Genomic DNA, 23,643 nt, shown 5'->3' with positions numbered 1-23,643 from the left:
ACCTTGCCACCTTTGCGCTGTTTAGGAACTGCTGCCCTCACCACCTTTGCTGGGGCAGAATGTTCTGTGGAAGCAAGAAAGGAGAGGTGGTTATACAGCACCCCTCAGAGAGGGCCCCCGACCAGCTCCTCACCCTCATCACTGCCCCATGCCACTAAGCAACCTGTAGGTTCCCAGACAAAGGTTTGGTGGACAGAAGAGGGACACATGCTCAAACCCCGCTTTCTGAAGAAATTACGGAAAGTGAGATCATGGAAGAAGCAGACAGCCCAAACCCCAGGAATTCAACGCTGGTCTCTCACAGCTCTTACCCTCTTGTGTAAGGGGGACTGAGGCCTGGAGACCCTAGGTCCATGGCAGGATTTGCTCTATAAGCCAGGGCTCCTGAATCACAGCAGATCCCATAAAGGAATCTGAAAGACTCTCTCTGGCTCAAACATTCTAGAAGTCTTCATGTGAGTAGACTTAGGAAGGCAAGACAAAAACCCTAAGTGGGCAACCAAGAAGTCCAAGACCTCTTCTAAGGCATGTGCATCAGAGCCAGCTCTGTCCTCAGTGATCTGTGGTCACCAACAGGAAGATGTGCCTGCCTTCCAAGTTTCCAGAGGAAAAGTGAGACCATCACCCCCTACATTTGACTCAATGGTTCCACCTTTAGGAATTTTTCCTAATGATACAAATTAGACAAGTGTTTAGGCTTATGTGCAAAGATGTTGCAAGAGCTATTCATAATTTCAAAAACACTGAAAATAATGTCTAACAGTAGGGAACTGGCTAAATAAAAGTTGAGCAACTTCCAGAGTGTTCTTAAATGATAATGATCTCTACTGATATGAAAACATAAACACACTAATGAAAAAAAATTATAATCCTATTTTTGTAAAATAAATTGAAAAGGTATACATACAAATACACATAGTAGGAACTCTGGAAGACATATAACCAAATATTACCAGGACCTAAGTAGTATGTTTGGGCTTCCCTGGTGGCTCAGACGGTAAAGCGTCTGTCTGCAATGCAGGAGACCCGGGTTCGATCCCTGGGTTGGGAAGATCCCCTGGAGAAGAAAATGGCAGCCCACTCCAGTATTCTTGCCTGGAAAATCCCATGGACCGCGGAGCCTGGTAGGTTACTGTCCATGGGGTTGCAAAGAGTCGGACATGACTGAGCGATTTCACTTTCACTTAAGTAGTATGTTTACAGTGATTTAATTTTGTTTGGGATTCTCCAGTAGTTTCAACCAGGGCAGAGAAGAGCTTTCTATTTTTATTACTTTTAATTTTTATTTTTTGGCTGTACCGTGCATCACGCAGGGTCATAGCTCCCTGACCAGGAATTGCACCTGCAGCCCCTGCAATAGAAGTGCAGAGTCTTAACCACTGGCAAGCCAGGAAAGTCCAGGGGCTTTTGGGGAAAAAAAAAATTTTTTTAATAAGGAAGTGGCCCTAATAAGTCTGGTCCTTTCTACACCTATACTTGTTTTTCCAAGTTGGTTCTGAAGACCAGGAGTTTCTGAACCCTTCCTTCCCAGAGACCCACAGGATAAGATACAACCCGGGCCTCTGCTCACCCACCCCTTTGCCTCCATTGTTGGCCAGCTATGCCAGGCCAAGAGCTACCCCCAGTCCCTGAGCAAAAAAATTTGTCCAGCTGGTCTCAAAAGGAATGTTCCACTTCTTGATCACACGCATGTTCCCTTAATGAGAAGAGAGTCCTTGCCTGATTCCTAACTGGGAGGCCACTGAATTCTTGGCTTCCACCCCATACTGGAGCCACTGCCTCAAGACATTCCACATGCCAAAGGAGAGCTGGGGCTCTATAACCCAAACCACAGCATCCCCTATTCCCAGTGCTGGGCAGTGCAGAACCAAAAAATCTCTTTCAGTTCCAAGAGGATGGAGCTTGTAAGCCCAGGGAACTCCTTACTCCACACTGATTCTCTTGCTAACTCCAGTTTGGCCCAGAGCAGCCTAATACCACGCAGCTCCCTGACTAGGACCAGCAGAGGCAACTGTTAGAAGATCAACTCCCTCGATTACACATAAGCTATGGCAGTAATTACTTCTCCAGGGACCCAGCTTATAGACCCCCAAAACACTCCCTGCGTGCTACCAGGACAAGAGCAGGCCGAAAGGCCGGCACCATCAACGTCATTATCATGAAAGTGGAATGGGAAATCAGATTCAGAGGGCAAAGTGCTCTTGAAGACTACCTAAAAAGGTTTAAGGCAAAGTTTTGTCGGGTCATTGTCTTATTTCCTCTAACAAAAACTCTTTCAAAATTCGGAAGAATCAGATCCTATAATTACCCTGCCTAACACCTTGTTCAAGATGACAAATGGTAAAGTACTGCTAAAAGTTCAGGCTCTCCTTAATGGGAGTGACCTGCTTCCACTAAAAGACCCCACCGATTCCCTACTCCCCCACCAATCCCAAGCTGACCAGGGGAATGTGGCTCTCTGGGCACACCCAGGAAAACCAATCAGCTAGCCCTTTGAAAAGTTTGCTGAAAAGGCCCCATCCCTAGTTAGCCTCCCTCTATCCCAAGGACCCTCAGTACCCTGGTTCCTACTCTGCTCTCAGGTAGGGCCTCGGGCTGTCCCTGCTCTAAGGAAGAATAAAATTCCCCAGAGAGACAGAGAAATACTTTAGGGAGAGAGAACCACTGCTACCTTTAAGCAAAATCCCTAGCTCTGTTAAAATCCCGCAGGGCCTAGGGGAACGCAGGAAGGCTCGGATGAGCTATTGTCAGGCCCTGGGGGCAGGTTGGAAAAAAGACTAGGTTTTCTAACTTCAATTACACATCCTTTTCTGGGTCCCCTCCCAACTGTCCATCTTCACCAGGCGCATGTACGTGTACAAACGTGGGCACACGCAGCACAGCTCCACAATGTACAGGGCCTGGCATCTAAAATGGCTCCCAATGGAAACCAATCTTTTGTGCAAGAGGCCAGTCCTTATGTCCAGCACCACTAACAGCCACCACTGACCCAAGCCCAGCTCGGGACACACTACACTCACCACCTCGCATGTGCCCAAGAAAACAGTTGTAGGACATGAGAGCAGCAAAAAAGGCCCGTGGTTCTGATTTCTTCCATTTAGATAGGCAACTGAGGCTCCCAAAGGCTAATAAGGGGCTTCCCTAGGGAAGAGCCGGGATGGGCACTAGAAGCCTCAGCTCCCTCTGTCCAGTGCTCCTTCCAGCTCACCAGAGATTCCACATGTCCACTGGTGGGAAAACGGGTCAAAAAGCTTTCCTGGTATAATCTCAGGGCACCGTCCCGCCACCTCCTGGTGAAGAGTCACTGGTGTCGGGGACAGGTTCCCAGGCAGAGGTGTGGTGAGGTGGCCCGAGGTGACCCCAGCACTCAGGGGGAGGAGGATGGCAGGCAGAGGCTCTGTGAGTGTCTCCCTTCTCCATCAAGGCAAGCAGAGGTTAGCTGGGATATGGAAGAGGCGAAAATGGAGTCTGCTAGGAGCCAGTACTGAATGTTGTTCCGGGGAGTGGGGGCGGGGGGTGGAGGGGCGGTGTCAAGGGGCTTTCTACAAACACATACTCATTCGTGTATTAAATGAACCCCACAGTGGAGGTGGGGTTGGGGAGGGAACAGGGAGACCAGGAGATTTTTCATGAAGCTCTATCTGATCAGCAAACTCACTATTTTCACTTAAGACTGTGAGTGGTGAAGAGAAGGGGAGCTAAACCAATACCCTCCTCTCCTGGAGCCTGGCTCTTTTTCCACACTCTGAGCCCCACCTCCCCCGCAAGAAAGGGGCTGGCTCCAGGGCAGGTCTCCCCAGGAGAGAGGAAAGAAGGAAGGGGGGGATTTGCCTCAGTCCCCAGGGAGGCTGTGGTATAAACCCATGCCACACCAGAGGAAGGAAGAGCAGAGGGAAGGCCTGAAGTTCCTTTCAGTTGAAGAAATCCAGCCACTCCACCTTTTTCTCAGCACAGAAGAGGAAGAGAGCCTGGCCTCAAGGAGTCTCTGTCAGCCTATAAACAGACCTAAGCCCAAACACACCTGGTGTAAACCCAGGTAAAAACACAAAGTATGGGTGACCCTTGAACAACACAGGGGTTAGGAGCACTCACCTCCAACACGGTCGAAAAATCCAACTTAACATCACGCAGTACTGCTTTTACATCGAGAATAGCCACATATTAATGGACCCACACAGTTTAAACCTGTATTGTTCAAAGGTCAAGCCCACTTAAAAAAAATTATTTTTCATTTGTTTACTTTTGGTTGCACTGGATCTTCACTGCTGTGCGTGGCGAGCAGGGACTACTCTCCAGTTGCGCTGAAGTAGCTTCTCTTGCTGCAGAGCACAGGCTCTAGAGTGTGTGGGCTTCAGTAGTTGTGGCTCTCGGGCCCTGAAGCATGGACCAATAGTTTGGCTCACAGGCTCTGTTGCTCTGCCGCCTGTGGGATCCTCCTGGACTGGGGATCAAACCCCTGCCCCCTACATTTGGTAGGTGGATTCTTATCCACTGCACAATCAGGGAGGTCCCAACTGTATTTTCTACACTGCTTGCTTCCAGAAAGATCCTAAAGCTGCTGACCCTTTTGGGGAGGGCACGGGGGGACCTAGAAGGGCCAGATGTAGGTCTTAAGGAGCAAGGACTTGGTAAACTAGCAAGAAACTAGGGAAGGATTTTGGGGGGGAAGGTATGCGGATATGAGTCAAACTCATCAGGTTATAGAAAAAAGAACTGATAAGAGGGGGACTTCCCTGGAGTCCAGTGACTAAAACTCTGCACTCTTAATCCACGGTTTGAGCCTGGGTTCGATCCCTGGTCAGGGAACTAGATTCCCACTCTCCAAAGAAGACTGAAGACTCTGAGTGCCACAACTAAGATCCGGTACAGCTAAATAAATGAAGATTGGTAACAGGAAGGGAAAAGCTGGAAATGAAACTGAGGGATGAGTGTGGGTGAAAAGTGAGATGGGGCCGGGCTAGATGGGAGAAGGCCTGAAGGATGGGGCTGGCCAGAGGAACTACTAGATTTCATGCCTTAGTGCCAGGAGGACAGGGGAAGGCCAAACATTTATTTTGGGGCTGGCATCATCTCCTGGAGATTAGCGAAGTATCTAAAAAGGCTGAATTTACCCTGAGTGCAAAGAACTTCTGCCTTGGGGAACAAGGTCATTTGTTAGGGGCTGCATTAGTGGCGTTCGTACCCATCTGCTGACCTATTCCTATGGCCATTAGGTCAACTTCTTGAAGAGACAACCACATCCCAGGTGAACTACCCTGGCTCTGTGCTCTCACTGTACTGTATCAGCTGCCTGGTTACTTATCTATTCTCAACCCCACCCCACCCCCTTTGACAGCAGGTACCAGGCTGCTTTCATAGCAGTGATTCTGGCATCTAGCTCAGGACCTGGCAATACAGCTGAGCTTTGCTGTTCCAAGTGCTAGTTCCTGAGTCTATGGCCTCAATCCTCAACCTTTATTTTAGCTGGAGCCTTCCCCCAGGCAGAGAAACAAGTGTTCACAGGCACTGCTGGGTCCCAGCAGAACCTAGTCTAGACTCCAATACTCACCAATTGTATAATCTTGGAGACACTCCCTACCAGCCACCCTCCCTGGGCCTCCCTCACCTTCCTCAACTGAACACAGGATATTCCTATCTACAGGGAGAAGGAAGAGAAGGTAAGATGGCAAGCAATGAGACTTCTCATCAGAGCAGAAGAGATGCTAGCACCAAGCTGTGGTCGTAATGTTAACAGTGAGCACTTATGAAATGCCATGCACTGTTCTAACACTGAGTTAGCTCCTCTAACTGGTCTCATTTTACAACTGAGGAAACGAAGGAACACGGTGGAAAGGTTATTTACCAAGATCACAGCCTGCAAGCAACAGAACAGGATTTGAAGTCAAGCAATTTGACTCTAAATCCTGTGCTTTCAACCACTAGCAGGAGGGTCCAATTTACCTCCTCATTGTGGTCAATAGGGCAGACCCTCAAATCGCCCTACACACTGGAGAAAACCAAGGCCCACTACAGGGAAATCTAAGGTCATGGAGCTAGGCAAGTGACATTCCTAGGATTGAACACTGGCAACTTGACAATCCCCTTCTTCCCCACCCAGAGAGAAGCCAAGGGAAACTGACCCCTAACACACCTATCTGGCACCCCCACAGTCCTGTGAGGGAAGAGGCGTTCCCTCTAGGCCCACCCCCCAGTTCCCCCATTCCTACCTCTGCCCCAATGAGGGTGAGGGGCAGGGACAGGCGTCCAGCTGACATAGATTCTGCCCCAACCACTGCCTGAGAGCTGGAGCCCAGGACCCTCACTGCGGAAGGCAGAGAAACCATTAAGGCAGAGTGCAATGCCAACAGGAGTCTAGATTATATCACCCACCTGTGCCCGTCCCTCCCAGGCCAGCCTGGGGGCACAGTCAGAAAAGTCTGGTGTATTCTCAGCTGTCATCCAGCCTGGGGGTGCGGTGGGGTCTTTAGAGGAGGAGTCTGGGGACCACCGACTTTTCATCCCATCCCCACTGATCCCAACACCAACCCTACCCCTCCACATGAACACGCATCTAAAGAGTAAAAAAAAAAAAAAAGCTTTGTTAACCATCCTCACCTTCACTGATTCCTACTGTTGCCACCACTTTTCAGACAGCTCTCTCTGACCAGCTTTCCCACCCTGATTTCCCCCAGACGTGCAGAGGAAACACAGGAGGGGGCTGAAGGGTGCCGTTATGGAAAGGAGTAAGAAGAGAGGGGAAACCTTCAGAAGTCAGCTCATGGGACTCCGCTCAAAGCAAGCTCCTGAAGAGTCTGCGCCCCTTGGGCCTGGGAGGAGGAGCGCAGGTGGCAGGCTGTGGTCACATGACGCTGCCTGGTCCGGACCAGCCCCAGTCAACTATCTTTAGCTGGCGGTGACCCTTTAGCCTGCGGTGACTCTCCCTGCCCAAGTAAGCCACCCTGGGGTGGCTGTGGTCACGCCCACTACCAGTACCAATCCCTGAAGTCCTGCCCCAAAGCTAATTAATAATCATCACAGCTGAAATATACCAGCAGCCAGAGAAGCTTCTGGCCTTCAAGTGCCAGCTCCCTGACCCAGCCTTTCTGAAGAGCACATTTGGTTCTAGTTAGAACAGTAATTCTAATAACCACCTTTTACTAAGTGCTGAGTAGGCGCCAATAACTGCTCTAAGTTGCTTTGTGCTATTTCATGTAACTGCCTCAAAAAGACATTCCAGTTGCTTGGAAAATGAAACTCAGGGAAGAGACTTGCCCAGGGTCATAGAGTATATATACTGTGTGACATTATTCACAGATCTCAGTGTAAATTCTTCTCAAGGCCTTTCTTAATTGCCCAACTAGCAACTCTGGATCAAGTTCTAATTCAGTCTATCATGTGGGGTCTTCAGAGCACTCATGAGCCCCTGAAATGTTTGCATTTGTGTGCATCTCAACTGCACCAGACTAATCAATTACTAAGTCCATACACTATCCACACAAATTGCTCACATGCAGTGGCTCATTTACTTTTCACAACCATGCTAGGAGACAGGTAAGGTGATGATGACTCCCGGTTTATAGATGAGGAAACTGAGGCTCAGAGAGGCCACCTGCCTTAGGTAGACTAAAACCCAGGTACAGCTTGACTCCACCTTGGGCTTCACCAACCAGCTACATGCCCTATATAGGCAATGACTGGGATTTCCACAAGGGTAGGGATCTTTCTGAATTGCTCACTGGCCCCTGGAACCCAGGACTGCAGCCTGTTCACGGCTGGCCCAATGAAGAATTTTACATCGGTATGGGTGCCTCTCAAAGAACTTCCAGAGCATTCTTTTCTGGGTAGAGAGGTTAATTACCCCTTTGCATTATGTCCAAACAGCACAGCTGGGCAGCCTGGCAGCTGCAACCCTTTGAGTCTAGACCTATGCCCTGTTCTCCTTCAAGTTGGAAGCAGTGTGCTTCAACCCAAACACCAGACATCAGCTGTGGAAAACAGAACAGTGTGCGGGCAGCAAACAAAACAGCCCTGAAACTCCCCAGCGGTCCCCGACTTCAGGCGTAAGCCCCCAGGCCCTGGGCTACATCACAAATCACAGAGCTGGCTGGCGGCATGGCAAGCGGGGAAGCACGGACACTAGCGCAGAGGGCAGCACCCACTCAAAGGCAGTCGCCACACCACACAGGAATGCAAGCTTATGTTGCCAGAGCATCTGAGTTTTCAAGAAATACAGAAAAATAAACTTGGTGCGGAAGAGTAATTTTCTGCTTTCTAAATACTATTAATGAATTCACATTAAAAAACAAAACTTTTCCAAGCCATATCCAGCCTGTAGGTTCCTGTATTGTTCTTCTAAGCCCTGAGGGGCAGGCCCATCATCCAGCAGCCAGGCCCTGGATTTCAGAGCCAATCCTCAGGCAGGCTGCAATGCTCTGCTGCCCCACTGACACCATCGTCCTTATGCAGGAGGCTGCTGACATCAAAGCTCCTTTTTCCTTGTGCCTGTGCTCACCTACCACCTAACACAAACTCATTTTAACTGTCCTAAGTCTAAGGCATTCTTTGCTGCAAGAGGCTTCTGAATCCCCAAGAAACTACTCTGGATTATCCCTGTTACTGGACAGAAAGGCTGGATGGAACTTGAGAACTCATGCCATTGTACGGGCAGGAAAACTGAGGCCCAGGAGGAACCAGGCAGTGAATTGCTGTGAAGCTAGCACTGGACATCACGTTGCTGCCTTGTGATTCAGAGTTTTTCCCACAGGTCAGGAGGCCACTCAACAACACAACTACATTAATTCGAAGACTAGGGGGCAGGGCCTCAGGGACCCAAACATTCCAGGTACTGCTCCCCACACCCACTGATGATGCCTATAACAGACCCAGAAGTCCCCGTTTTTAAGAACAGCTTCTCACATGGAATTGGACTACTTGACAGAAAAGGAGGGGTGCACTGGCTGAAGTGGATCTGGGAGTGTAGGGCCCCACTTTCACCAGCGACCTGACTTCTCCAGGGGAGGCTCTCGGCCCCTCTGGAAGATGTGCGGCAGGCGGGCCCCAAAGGGCCTGACCAGCCATCTACCCAGTGAGGCAGGCTGGGCATCCTCACTGATCCTCAGGTTCCTGCTCTCTGAAATGCTTGGATCCTAACAGCTTCAGTCCTGCAGGTTGGGGACATTTGGTAACAGGAAAACTTCAGCAGAAATAGTAGAGACTTGCCAACCATTCCTGAAGCATAAGGGGAATTGAAGTGCTTGGATAAAGACTAATTCCCCTAACCCAATTTAGCCAGACTGGGCTTGCTCCCCATAAAAGTAGTTGATCTGTTTCTGCTGCTGAGTCTGGGCCAGCCTTGGAGGCCTCCTCATACATAAGAAACCCCAACTGGGACACTGTGGATAAGGAGACAGGCTGCCCTACCAGCAGACTCCACACCCTTGCTCACTGGTGATCTATTCCACTCCCTCCCCTCTTCAGGAAATATAGAGGAGACGTGACCCCTACATTACCCATCTACCCAACCAAGTAGGCCCCTGGGCTAAGAGGCAGGACAGAGCAGCTATCTGGGACTTGGGAGTCCATGTAAACCTAAGAATGCTCTAACCACCAGCTGTCCTCAAAATAAGGAACTCATAAAGCCAGGGGAGATGGTCTTATCTAACCAATTTCTCATGTGGCTTGTAACCTGATAGGCATTAACAGGGCCACAGAGGAATGAAACCCAAGCAAGCAGGTTCATCAGGAAGCAGAAAAGCATCTCGCATGGAAGATGCTAGAGTAAGACTTAACCTCTCACTTTCTGAAACCGTGAAAGGGGTTCATGGTGGCTGCCAGCTCATAGGATTAACAGCTTAAATTAAGGGCAGAGGTAAACAGAAAACTACCATAAATGCATCTTTAAATGCATTTTTTTAATTATTAAAAATAATTATTTAAGAAAACGAGTCAATTACTGAATCTGGTGCTTTAATAAAAAATCTTTTTAAAAAGATAACAATTTGCCAGATTTAGCAAATTTCAGGTAAATAATAGTAAATTTTTAGATTAATTATGTCCCATGCAATATTTGGGACATGGAGAAGGCAATGGCACCGCACTCCAGTACTCTTGCCTGGAAAATCTCATGGACAGAGGAGCCTGGTGGGCTGCAGTCCATGGGGTCGCTAAGAGTTGGACACGACTGAGCAACTTCACTTTCACTTTCACTTTCACGCATTGGAGAAGGAAATGGCAACCCACTCCAGTGTTCTTGCCTGGAGAATCCCAGGGATGGGGGAGCCTGGTGGGCTGCCGTCAGTGGGGTCGCACAGAATCGGACACGACTGAAGCAACTTAGCAGCGGCATACTAAAAAACGTATTTGCTGCTTATCTGAAAATCAAATTTAACTAGAGATCGTGTATTTTTAACAGCGGAATCTGGCCACAGTAGGAAAGAACCACTGCCCATGTCCCACGACAGTGAGCCAAGTGTCCAGGGCGGGGGCCTGGTGGTCGGGAGACTGACCAGCCCTGGCACCAGCACTACAGCCCTTGTCCTTGGGGCCTGGGAGAATTCTCCTCTGGGTGGCTTCAGTTTCTCTCTAAGGACTATGCTTGGGGTGTGAGGATCCAGTCATCTGCACTCCTGACATCTTTTAATTCTATCCTCACACTCACTGATCACCCTAACCACAACCTTAGATGAAGCCAGTTTTCCAAGGGTACAATCCACCTCTGACACCACTGCTACAAATGACTTGGGCCATAAGATTTCAGAATGCAAAAAAATTATCTCCTGAGGAGCTTGTCAAAATACAGAATCCTGGGTCCCACTCTCCAGAGATTCTTGCTCAGGAACAGTGGAACCAGGAATCTGCTTAGTAATTCTAAGGTAGGTTTCCTCTGGACATACCTGACGTGATAGACCAAATGAGTTTCACCTCCTAACTCTGACAGGGCTTACTCAGAACCACAAAATTGCATTTAGTATTTTAAAAATTTTTTACGAAGCATAGTTGATTTACAATACTGTTAAAGTTTCACATGTACAGCAAAATGATTCAGTTATATATATATTTTCAGATTATTTTCCATTATAGGTTATTACAAAATATTAAAAATAATTCCCTATGCTATACAATACAGTAATTCTTATTTGCTTACCTATTTCATACATGCTAAGTCGCTTCAGTCGTGTCTGACTCTTTGTGACCCCGTGGACTGTAGCTCACCAGGCTTCTCTGTCCATGGGATTCTCCAGGTAAGAATACTGTAGTGGGTTTGCCATTCCCTTCTCCAGGGGATCTTCCTGACCCAGGACCCAGGGATCAAACCTGGATCTCCTGCATTGCAGGCAGATTCTTAACCGCTGTCTGAGCCACCTTGGGAATCACATTTTATGTATGCTGCTGCTGCTGCTAAGTCGCTTCAGTCGTGTCTGACTCTGTGCGACCCCACTGATGGCAGCCCACCAGGCTCCCCCATCCCTGGGATTCTCCAGGCAAGAACACTGGGGTGGGTTGCCATTTCCCTTCTCCAGTGCATGAAAGAGAAAGGTAAAGTGAGGTCGCTCAGTCGTGTCCAACTCCTAGCGACCCCATGGACTGCAGCCTACCAGGCTCCTCCGTCCATGGGATTTTCCAGGCAAGAGTACTGGAGTGGGGTGCCATTGCCTTCTCCTCATTTTATGTATAGCAGTGTGTTAATCTTATACTCCTACTTTATCTCTCTCCTTCCCCCAAGTTTGCTTTCGGTATCTGTGAGGCTGTTTCCGTTTTGTAAGTAAATTCATTTGTATTTATTTAGATTCTACAAAAGTGATATAATACTAGTCTTTCTATCTTACTTTAGTATGATAATCTCTAGGTCCATCTATGCCGCTGCAAAAGGCAGTATTTCATTTTTTATGGTTGACTACTCTTTCACTGTATATATGTACCATCTTTATCCATTCACCTGTCAAAGGACACTTTAGGTTGCTTCCATGTCTTGGCTATTATAGTGCTGCTATGAACACTGGACGGCGGGGGGGGTTGTGGGGGAGGTTAATGTGTATCTTTTCGAATTATAGTTTTGTCCAGCTCTGTGCCCCAGAGTGGGATAATTGTATTATACGGTAGCTCTATTTTTAGTTTTTTAAGAACCTTCATATTGTTTTCCTGTGGTGGCTGTACCAGTTTACATTCCCACCAACAGTGTAGGAGGGTTTCCTTTTCCTCCATACCGTCTCCAGCATTTATTATTTGTAGACTTTTTGAAGATGCCATTCTAATTGGTGTGACGTGATACCTCATTGTAGTTTTGATTGGCATTTCTCTAATAATTAGTGATGCTGAGCATCTCTTCATGTGCCGATTGGCCATCTGTGTATTTTCTCTGAACAAATGCTTATTCAGGTCTTGTGCCCACTTTTTTGACTGGGTTGTTTCTTTTTTGATATTAAGCTGTATGAGCTGTCTGAATATTTTGGAAATTAACCCCTTGCAAGTTGCACTGTTTACAAATATTTTATCCCATTCCACAGGTTGTCTTGTTTATGATTTCCTCTTGTGCAAAAAGCTCTTAAGTTTGATTAGGCCCCATTTGTTTATCTTTGCTCTCAAGGCCTGGGAGATTTTTTAGTATTAGTATTTTAGAACTGACTGGGCTTCCCTGGTGGCTCAGTTGGTAAAGAATCTGCCTGCAATGTAGGAGACTGCATGCAATGCGGGAGACCGGGGTTCGATCCCTGGGTCGGAAAGACCTCCTGGAGAAGGAAATGGCAACCTACTCCAGTATTCTTGTCTAGAAAATCCCATGGACAAAGAAGCCTGGCAGGATGAAGTCCATGGGGTAACGAAGAGTCGAATATGACTGAGTAACTAAACCACACCATTTTAGAATCAGGGTGTGATTCTTAAGAAACGGTAGTGGGTACATGGGTTCTTATTCAATGCTTTTCTTTTTATATTGTATTAAATATTGAATAATGTCTAAAAAAGAAAAATACATTGCAGAACTATTCTGGTGGAAATGGAACTGAAGTCTCCTTCTTCCCACTTGACGTCCCACTCTTCTGGAGTCCCTGAGCAGAAGGCTGTATACAAACCCCTCACCCTCATGACTGTGGGAACAGGGACCCTGAGCTAGCAGGACTGAAACACCACTTCCATAAGCTAAGAACACCTGAGAATGTGGGGGACCTGGGTTAAGCGCAGATTCCTGACTTCCCCCAAGCTCCAAAAAAGCAGTGTGCAGAGAGAGGCAAAGCATGGGCATCTGCATTTTTAACAAGTTTCCTGTGCAATGCTGATGTCAATTAGTATTTGAGAACTGAGCCGCCAATGAGTGAGACTGGCAGGAAGGGACCTCTGGTCTCCAAGTGTCAATCCATGGTCTCACACTTATGGACTGGAAGTGCAAACAGGAATTAACCAGCTCAGAAGAGCAGGAGCGAGCAAGTTTTAATTACATACAGAGAGCAGTCAGAAGAGAGATGCACCAAGGAGCTCATCCACTCTTTCCCACCATCCAACCTCTAGCATCAGGAACCAAGACTGGTCAAGCCAAGAAGCCACAAGTGAGCCAAGTATCTTGACAGACTTGAGTTCACAAAAGTCAGTCTGGGTTGAGCTCAAGGTTGTTTCACAATGAGCTCCCACCTATGGCTGTGCTACAAGGAGAAATGAAGCCTCTGAAGGGACCTGTCTGCCTCTCTCTTACAGCTTCCATTCTCCCTCTAAACCTTGCTGTTTGCTCACCCAGTGCCCTGAGGTTTGAATCCATTAAATAATAATGGCTACCACTTACTAAACATTTACCTCAGGCCTCCTGCTATAGGCCTATTGTGCACTTTCTAATCCCCCCAAGGGTGAAGCTATTCCAGTTTTATTGGAGGCTGGGTCGCTCCAAAGGTCACACAGTGAGAAGGGAGCTGACACCAAGGATCTGAAACTGAAAGCCCAGCTACCCTAGGTCTCTCAGTACCGCCAGAGACAGATACTTGGTGGAGATCCCAAAGGGCTCCAGCTCAAGCAGACCCTAAAGGGACTAAAGCCATCAGCACCAGAATCCACTTCTCTGAACCTATTAGTTCACCTGCCAGGCAAGGATAATGCCATTTAGGACAGGGGACAGGGGCAAAGCACAGCCAGGAATCAGAGCACTCTTTATTGCAAAGGCAACGCTCTAGGGCGGCCTGTAACCCAAAGGCCTGGGCTCTGGCTACACCAAGCCCAGGAGAATTCTGCCTCCTCCAGCAGATGAGAAAGGGGAGGACGGAGGAAACTGCAGAGATCCCACAGGACAAAAGACAGACTAGAGAGACAGAAAGGGAAGTAGAAAAGCAGAGGTTTTATGTAGGCCCTGCTTCAGGGCACAGAGGAGAGCTGAAGAAAGCATAAGCTACCCATTCAGGTAAATTACCCTTTCTGTATCCTTCGTGACTAATCAGTTCATAAGGTCTCCCTCATCCATCACTGCATCTAACTCTCACAATATCAGTTTGAGGTAGGAAGGGTGGACATGGTTCTCCCCAGATGACACAGTAAGACAGAACTGAGACTCAGTGAGCTTCCTGGTTTGTTCCAAGAACATCAATTTGTTTTTAAAGATGTCAGCCCTGGGCTCCTGCCACTCTATTATGAAACGTGACCACTGACATGAGGGGTTTTGTGTGCCAGGCACTAGAGAAGTAACGGTAAACAAGTCCCTATCCTCTGAGGGCTCAGTTTATATATAGCCTTAATCTGAACTCTACCTGCAACTGGTTGATCTAAACTGCTTGGGATGCTGTACTGAGGAACCTCAGTAGACAGACTCAGGAACAGCCTGTGATCAATTAGCAATGTCTTTTATGAGCAGGAGAAGGGACAGCAGTCACAAATGTATTTATAATTCCAGTTTGGTAACCAGTGAAAAATGTTCTTCATCTCAACTACCATTCAGCCCATACTACGTATTGTGGATACAGAAGTGGGTAAGACTGACAAGGATCCAGCCCAAGAACTGATGACTGACATGACAGCTGACATGGGTGGTGGCGGAGTCAATGCACTTTCCCTCCAGGGACCACTCCGTCCTCAGCCCAGGTTAAGACCTGCAACCCTTAGATCTGGTCTCTTTCAGAGATTAAGGCAAGGCCCAGGAAAAACAAACTGCAGAAACACAAGTGAGAATTACAGAATGGATGCCTCTGGAGGAAAGCTCACTGGGCTGCTCCATCCCCAAGGTCAGCCCAGATCCGCTCCTCCAGCAGCGGGACAGTGCAATGGTTAAGAATGAGCCTGGGCTCGAGTTCCAGCTCTGCCACTCCCATCTAAGTGACTCTGGATTTCTGTAAATGGAAACAGTTTCTAACCTACTGGGATTCTGAGGATTAAATGAGTTGCTATTTTTTAAGTACTTGGGGAAGCACATAAGTCTTCGTTGCTGCTGCTGCTGCTAAGTCGCTTCAGTTGTGTCCGACTCTGTGCGACCTCAGAGACGGCAGCCCACCAGGCTCCACCATTCCTGGGATTCTCCAGGCCAAGAACACTGGAGTGGGTTGCCATTTCCTTCTCCAATGCAGGAAAGTGAAAAGTGAAAGTGAAGTCGCTCAGTCGTGTCCGACCCTCAGCGACCCCATGGACTGCAGCTTTCCAGGCTCCTCTGTCCATGGGATTTTCCAGGCAAGAGTGCTGGAGTGATGTGTTAGCTATTATTTGGAAGTTTAGGTATCTCTGGTAAGACTACTGACAAATTTTTCTACCCCATCTCACTCACTGGTGAGCCTGCTGCTGCTAAGTCACTTCAGTTGTGTCCGACTCTGTGCAACCCCACAGACGACAGCCCACCAGGCTCCCCTGTCCCTGGGATTCTCCAGGCAAGAACACTGGAGTGGTTTGCCATTTCCTTCTCCAATGCAGGAAACTGAAAAGTGAAAGTGAAGTCGCTCAGTCATGTCCGACTCCTAGCGACCCCATGCACCACAAGCCCACCAGGCTTCTCCGTCCATGGGATTTTCCAGGCAAGAGTACTGGAGTGGGGTGCCATTGCCTTCTCCACTGGTGAGCCTATTGGTACTTAATATTGGATGTTTCTTAGCGCCCCTCTCATCCCTCCAAGAACCATGTTTTAAGCTCTGTCTTGAAGAATAAGGTGGGGCTTCCACGCTGGCGGAGGCGGGGGCCATTTTTAGGAAATTGAGAGCATTTCTAAGCAATACCTCCTCCATTTGGGCAGGTTTTCCCTGGCCTTCTCAGGGCTCAGGGTCTATCAACAGCTGGCCCAGTGTAGGGAAGAAAGCTAAAGGCTTGTGTCTGGAGGACCGAGTCAGAGCATCTGCACTAGGTCACCTTGGGGAGCATGGTTCCAGGTGTAGTCCTCTTCTAACCTCCACTCCAACAGCACCAACCACTTAAAGGGCCTCGCATGTCTCTACCCTTGAAGAAACAAGGCAGAAGACAGAACCATCACAAGCATCCTGATTGCTCTGGTGCCACCCAGGAGACTTTGGTTAACAGATGACCTCAGCATGGCTTCCAAAGCCAAACTGCACTCTGACCTTCCTCAAGTTTAGGATCTCCAAAGAGCTGCCACCTCAGAGAGGCAAAGGCAGTGATGAAACAAGTCAGGGGCTGGGACAGGGAAGACCTGGAATGGCAGAGACCATGCCAGAACAACTGGAAGCCCAACTGCAGCCAACAGAGGACTTCAGCAGCCTCTCCACTCCCAGCCAGGAGTCTAGCATTTCCAGACTGCCCTCACACTCCTTTCTCCTGCTCAGCAGACAAACTGCTATGCCCAGGGCAATTCGATAAAGTCAAGTATCCTTCCACAAATGGTTATGGAGCTATAATACTATCGAGCCCTTAAGTATGACTGTCACTGTGCTAAATACCTCCCTTGCAATATCTTACTTAATAACAGACTGATGCTTATCTTTTTTTCACTCTCCTGGATTTTTTCCTTATTTGTTGTGCTTTAAAAGGGTGGGAGGACTAGCTCTGCCAGTTTTTAATTCTGACCCTGGGCAATTCCCTTCATCTCCATGACCCTATAGAGAAGGAATTTCTCCATAAAAGGGGGCCAATTACCACCCACCTCAAGGGCACTGTGAGATAAGAATAAAGAAGTGTTTCGTAAAGTTTTAGGTCTAACCAAAGGCAGTACCAACTGTTCCAACCAAGGACTTGATGAGTAAGACTACACCCCAGGAGTAATCAAGGATGGTGGCTTAGAATCCTCAGCTCTCGCAGCCCACCTTGGACAGTGTCCCACCTCAGCTCCTCAGAGCTCCCAGAGGAGTACAAACCTGCCAACTCCTGGTACCTGAAGCAGACCCCTCCCAGCCTTTGGAGGCCTGGCTTGGGGCTGCTGGGTGCTACAGTAAGGGACAGGAAGACTGGATATCCTGAATCCACCTAGCCTTCAAAACCCCAATCGTCAGAAATCTGACCACTTTTAATCTGAAACCCAACCCAGGGCTGCTGCTCATCCCAGCCCTCCTATGAAGAGGCAAGGGGTGGACAGAAGCAGGCTAGTGATATGCCTAGAATGCAGCCCCATTTTACAGGCTGAAAATCTGAGGCAAAGATTTGGGTGTGGGGGAAGAAGAAAAAAAAAAAAAATGAAACCAGGCTCCTACAAACCTCAGACCTGCTAAGAAATGAGGTTCTTGCCACAAAAGTGGTCTGGTGTGAAACTGGCCCTGCGCTAGAGCAACAGCACTGTTCGACAAACTAACCAATTATTTAGAGATTTCTAAGTCCTGACCTCACCCAGGCCAATCCATACATGTTCCCTTCTGCACTCACTCTGGCCCTGCTGGTTTTTGTCCCATTGCTGGTCAGCCTCCACTGGGGATGTGCTGTGGGCTTTGTGGGCATCCCAGGACAAACCCAAGTGGAGGGCTCTGCCCAGCTCTTACCTCTGACCACGCTTTGTGCTCTGGCTAGTTGCAAACCCAAGCAGAAAGCTGTTGGAAGCCAGCTGAGTGTGATGGAAAGAGCACTGACCTGGGCATTGGGAGTGTTGGGTTTTAAATGCTGCACCCTGTACAACAGCCTTGGTCAGTAGCTTCCCCTGTGTGGGCCTGCTTCCCTTAGCAAAAGAGTGGTGTGCGTGCACTCACACACAGGGTACAGATCAACTCTAGGTGCCTGCAGGGGCAGTGGGAGAGCAGGGGCTCCAGCAGAGAACCAGAGCATGTGCATCTGCACTGGCAGTAATGAAGTACTGGCCAGTTCCTTAACCTTCCTCACCAGAAAGACGTGACCCTCTTTACCAAGCCTGTTTTGAGGGTCCTAAGTGCCTCTGAAAGCCTCTGTTTCTAAGTTGGGGAAAAATTTTGGCTCACAAAATATTATAGCCCTATTTTTTAAAAAGGTATGTGCATATATAATACATACAAAATATACTAGTGTGTGACTCAAGAAGAAAAAATCTAGAAATATGCTGTCAAATACAGTAATCACTAGCCACATGTGGACACTGAACACATGTAGCCAGTCTGAACTGAGAAGTAAGCACTTTAGGTAAATGTATAAAAGATATACCAGATTTAAAAGACAGTATAAAGAATAATTTTTATACTGATTATATGCTGAAATGAAAATATTGTGATTATCTTGGCTGGGTTATATTAAGTTGGTTTCACCTTTCTTTTTAAAAATATGGTTATTAGAAAGTTTTTAGTTATATATATGGCTTGCACTGTATTTATTAGGCAGCAATTGATCTAAAAAGGTATCGTGGCTTAGTAGTATTTATGGCGGTTGGTGGAACAGATTATCAAGGGATTTATTTTCACTGAAACACATTTTGACATCTTCCTACAATGAACTGGTGCTGCTTGAATAAGCTGAAAAGATCTCCCCTTCAAAAGAAGTTAAAAGACTCAACACATAATAGTATTTCCCATCCCTTTTGATAACCCAGAGCCTGAGAGCTTCCCAATGCCCACAGAGAGTGGTCCCCACCCCTCCCACTGGCTGGGAGGCCATGCCCAGAAACCACAAGGTCAGCAGGGCTCTTTCCAGCAGGCTGCACGTGGCCTGACAGAGCTGAAGAGGAACATCTCTTGAAGGAAGAGGTGCCAGGGCTCCCCAGCAGAATCAGAAGTTCCAGGGCCTGGCTCATACCCACTGAGGGTGGCCAGGGCGGGCAAAGCTGGGACCTCCAGGCTGGGCCACCAGGGCCTGCAGAGATTCCTGCTCTCTGAAGATCTGTGCGGGTCCTCTCTCTCCCAGAAAGTTTTTTTCAGGTGGAGTACGTATATTTCTGTGGTCCAGGAGAATGCAAACCCAGATGGTAAGTAAGGCAGAAGTCTGGATTCAGTCTGCCATGGGCTGGAATCCCACCAACTACAAAGCAGCCTTGAGCAAATTCCTGAACCTCTCTGAACCATGGTTTTCTGGTCTGTAAAACAGGATCGGGACTGTAGGAAGATCCCAAGGGAATGTGAATATTAACCAAGATCATGAATTAGATGTGTGTGAGGTCTTTGTTCATCAGGAGAGAAGTGGAAGCTCTGGACAATCTGGCCTGGTTCCCTGGGGCATGTGTCTTCAACAAGGCAAGCTACCCCTGAGGTAGGTTTGAGGACCCCCGGCTAAGCCCAAGGGCAAGATAAAGGCACATCAGCAAAGGATGGACAATGCATTCATGAGCATGGGATCCAATCCCTCCATACAAGTTGTTAGAGTTGAAGGTCCAGCCAAGAGAAATGTGAGAGCCAGGCTGAAATCAGAACAGGGATCTCTAGACTTTCAGCTCTGTCAGTTCACTCTGACCCCACCCTGAAGTTCTTACCTGAAATAAAAAAGCCACTCTAGTTTCCGACAAGTCAGGAACAGAAAACAGTGACAGAGAGAGACCACATCGAGCTCATTCCCCATCTCCAGGCCTTACCATGCCTGAGCCCATGCGACTCCCCCTCCCCCTCAAGGATGGGGCCTGGGACAGGGCAGGGAAGTTGGAAAACACTCACACTCCTCCTGGCTCTGGGGCCAAGAGACTCCTGGACAGTATGAGAAAAGAGGAGGAAGTAAGAAATAGCAATCAGAAAACTTCCTCTTAAACTGACCTAGTCTGGAGGAGGCAAGGACAGGACATTAAGTTAGTCAAATGGCCCAAGGCACTATGCCATCATCTCTTCCTTTCCATCTCTTTTCTGGATAACTGCAGCAGTTTCTCCCGGGGTTTCCCTGCTTCTAACTTGGCCTTTCTGCCCCAACCCCAATCCACTCTCCACAGAATGGAAAAATCAGCTCCTGCCACCTCCTTCTTTGCTTTCGGAACAGCACCCAAACTTCCTAAGCTGGCCTCCAAAAGCCTCTCAGGTCAGTTCCTTGGAGAACACTAAACTCATCCCCACCTAGCACCTGCTATTCCTCATCAGCAGGTTCCTTATCAATCCCATCTTGGCCCACCCTTAGAGGTATTCGCTGACACCCTGATTGAAGCTACCCTCACCCACACAATCCCAAATCCTTATTTCTTAGTTACTGTTCCTTTAACAGCACTCACCACTATCAGAAACTGCCAAGTAGTAATAGAGATGGCAGCAAACTGACATTCCTCCCATTGAAAAGCAGGACCTGTGTCCCCTCCCCTTCCTTCTCAGAGCGATCTGTGACTTCTACCAACACACTATGACAAAAGTGATACTGTATCAGTGTGCTCAGGCCCAGGACCTTAGAAGACTGAGCGCATCTACTTCCTGTCTCCTGGAACACTCTCTGAGAGCCCCAAGCCACTGTGTATGGATACTAAGTCCTACTGCTTGGAAATCACAGTGGTGGAGAGGTCACCCGAAGGCACTCCAGCTCCAGATGAACGCAGCCTTCCAATCACCCTGTCAAGGCCGCAAACACGTTGAGTGAAGCTCCGGTGGGCCCTGCAGACCAGGACCTGTCACCTCTATCACTGTCATGTAGAAAAGAAGAATGGCCTGGGCGAGCCATGTTCAACTCCTATCCCATGAAATCACTGAATACAAGGGCTGTTCTTGGTATAACTAGTAGATTCCCTATTCCCCCCCGCCACCCCAGTGAAGATGCCCGTGTGCCCTGCCATGTCATCCACCACACGATGAGGTGTGGCTCCAGGATCTTGCTTCAGACATGAAAGCTCCCTCCATCCATTAAACCACCGACTACTGTTGCTGACTCCAGGCTCTTTCTTAGGTCTTGAAGCTGGGCAACAGAGGCCCTGCAGGCCTGTGACGTGCAGTCCAACCACCATCAAAGAAATAAATAGTGTGACAGGTTAGTTAATCTTCCAGTGGAGACATCTTCTTAGAAAACACCAAAATCTCAACCAAATGCTTAACCACCACCAACAACACAAAAAACCTGCTCAGTTCAGTTCAGTTCAGTCACTGAGTCGTGTCCAACTCTTTGCAACCCCATGAATCGCAGCACGCCAGGCCTCCCTGTCCATCACCAACTCCCAGAGTTTATCCAAACTCATGTCCATCAAGTCAGCGATGCCAACCAGCCATCTCATCCTCTGTTGTCCCCTTCTCCTCCTGCCCCCAATCCCTCCCAGCATCAGGGTCTTTTCCAATGAGTCAGCTCTTCGCATGAGGTAGCCAAAGTACTGGAGTTTCAGCTTTAGCATCAGTCCTTCCAATGAACACCCAGGACTGATCTCCTTTAGGATGGACTGGTTGGATCTCCTTGCAGTCCAAGGGACTCTCAAGAGTCTTCTCCAACACCACAGTTCAAAAGCATCAATTCTTCAGCGCTCAGCCTTCTTCACAGTCCAACTCTCACATCCATACATGACTACTGGAAAAACCACAGCCTTGACTAGACAGACCTTTGTTGGCAAAGTAATGTCTCTGCTTTTGAATATGCTATCTAGGTTGGTCATAACTTTCCTTCCAAGGAGTAAGCGTCTTTTAATTTCATGGCTGCAATCACCATCTGCAGTGATTTTGGAGCCCCAAAAAATAAAGTCTGACACTGTTTCCCCATCTATTTCCCATGAAGTGATGGGACCGGATGCCATGATCTTCGTTTTCTGAATGTTGAGCTTTAAGCCAACTTTTTCACTCTCCACTTTCACTTTCATCAAGAGGCTTTTAGTTCCTCTTCACTTTCTGCCATAAGGGTGGTGTCATCTGCATATCTCAGGTTATTGATATTTCTCCCGGCAATCTTGATTCCAGCTTGTGCTTCATCCAGCCAAGCATTTCTCATGATGTACTCTGCATATAAGTTAAATAAGCGGGGTGACAATATGCAGCCTTGATGTACTCCTTTTCCTATTTGGAACCAGTCTGTTGTTCCATGTCCAGTTCTAACTGTTGCTGCCTGACCTGCATATAGGTTTCTCAAGAGGCAGGTCAAGTGGTCTGGTATTCCCATCTCTTGAAGAATTTTCCACAGTTTATTGTGATCCACACAGTCAAAGGCTTTGGCATAGTCAATAAAGCAGAAATCGATGTTTTTCTGGAACTCTCTTGCTTTTTCGATGATCCAGAGGATGTTGGCAATTTGATCTCTGGTTCCTCTGCCTTTTCTAAAACCAGCTTGAACATCTGCAAGTTCACGGTTCACGTATTGCTGAAGCCTGGCTTGGAGAATTTTGAGCATTACTTTTCTAGCGTGGGAGATGAGTGCAATTGTGCGGTAGTTTGAGCATTCTTTGGCATTGCCCTTCTTTGGGATTGGAATGAAAACTGACCTTTTCCAGTCCTGTGGCCACTGCTGAGTTTTCCAAATTTGCTGACATATCGAGTGCAGCGCTTTCACAGCATCATCTTTCAGGATTTGAAACAGCTCAACTGGAATTCCATCACCTCCACTAGCTTTGTTCCTAGTGATGCTTCCTAAGGCCCACTTGACTTCACATTCCAGGATGTTGGCTCTAGGTCAGTGATCACACCATCATGATTATCTGGGTTGTGAAGATCTTTTTTGTACAGTTCTTCTGTGTATTCTTGCCACCTCTTCTTAATATCTTCTGTTTCTGTTAGGTCCATACCATTTCTATCCTTTATCGAGCCCATCTTTGCATGAAATGTTCCCCTGGTATCTCTAATTTTCTTGAAGAGATCTCTAGTCTTTCCCATTCTGTTGTTTTCCTCTATTTACTTGCATTGATCGCTGAGGAAGGCTTTCTTAGCTCTCCTTGCTATTCTTTGGAACTCTGCATTCAGATGCTTTTATCTTTCCTTTTCACCTTTGCTTTTCACTTCTCTTCTTTTCACAGCTATTTGTAAGGCCTCCTCAGACAGCCATTTTGCTTTTTTGCATTTCTTTTCCATGGGGATGGTCTTGATCCCTGTCTCCTGTACAATGTCACTGCTAGAACCAACCAAAATAAGATATTCTACATCCAAAGACAAAGCCACAAGGAGATGGCAGGAAGGGTGTGATCGAGATAAAATCAAATCCCATACCTGCCAGGTGGGTGACCCACAAACTGGATAATTATTATACCACAGAAGTTCTGTCACAAGAGTAAAAGTTCTGAGCCCCACGTCAGGTTTCGCAGCCTGGGAGTCCAGCAATGACAGAAGGAGCCCACAGAGAATCCGGCTTTCAAGGCCAGCAGGGTTTGAGCTCAGAAATTCCACAAGGCTGGGGGAAACAGAATCTCCACTCTTGGAGGAGGCACACAAAGTCACACATACACCAGGATCCAGGGCTGTTTTTTGTTTTGTTTTTTATTTATTTGGGTGCGCTGGGTCTCGGTTGCAGCACACAGGATCT

The 23,643-nt window shown here is 47.9% G+C and overlaps 1 protein-coding gene across 7 annotated transcripts in view; it reads right to left on the bottom strand.

Moving 5' to 3' along the window:
- Window positions 1–23,643, bottom strand: part of LARP1 (La ribonucleoprotein 1, translational regulator) — a 91,614-nt gene that overhangs the window by 22,229 nt on the left and 45,742 nt on the right. For 4 of the 7 annotated variants that reach the window (XM_086412586.1, XM_086412583.1, XM_086412589.1 and 1 more), the window contains exon 2: window positions 3–64. Coding sequence is in view for 3 of the 7 variants with exons in the window: in XM_086412583.1 (XP_086268709.1) it covers window positions 3–64 (62 nt within the window). In the remaining 4 variants the exon portion in view is untranslated. Of the gene's footprint in view, window positions 1–2; window positions 65–6,206; window positions 6,230–6,369; window positions 6,551–6,594; window positions 6,801–23,643 lie in introns of those variants that run through there. The other 3 variants (XM_086412587.1, XM_086412585.1, XM_086412588.1) reach the window with 3 other exon arrangements.

The sequence above is a fragment of the Bos grunniens genome, chromosome 7 (genome assembly GCF_055505025.1).
Source record: "Bos grunniens cultivar Pamir isolate PY7600 chromosome 7, Bosgru_T2T1.0, whole genome shotgun sequence".
Lineage (NCBI taxonomy): Eukaryota > Metazoa > Chordata > Mammalia > Artiodactyla > Bovidae > Bos > Bos grunniens.
Note: the sequence above shows the minus strand (reverse complement) of the source record. Positions and strands in the feature narration are given on the sequence as shown.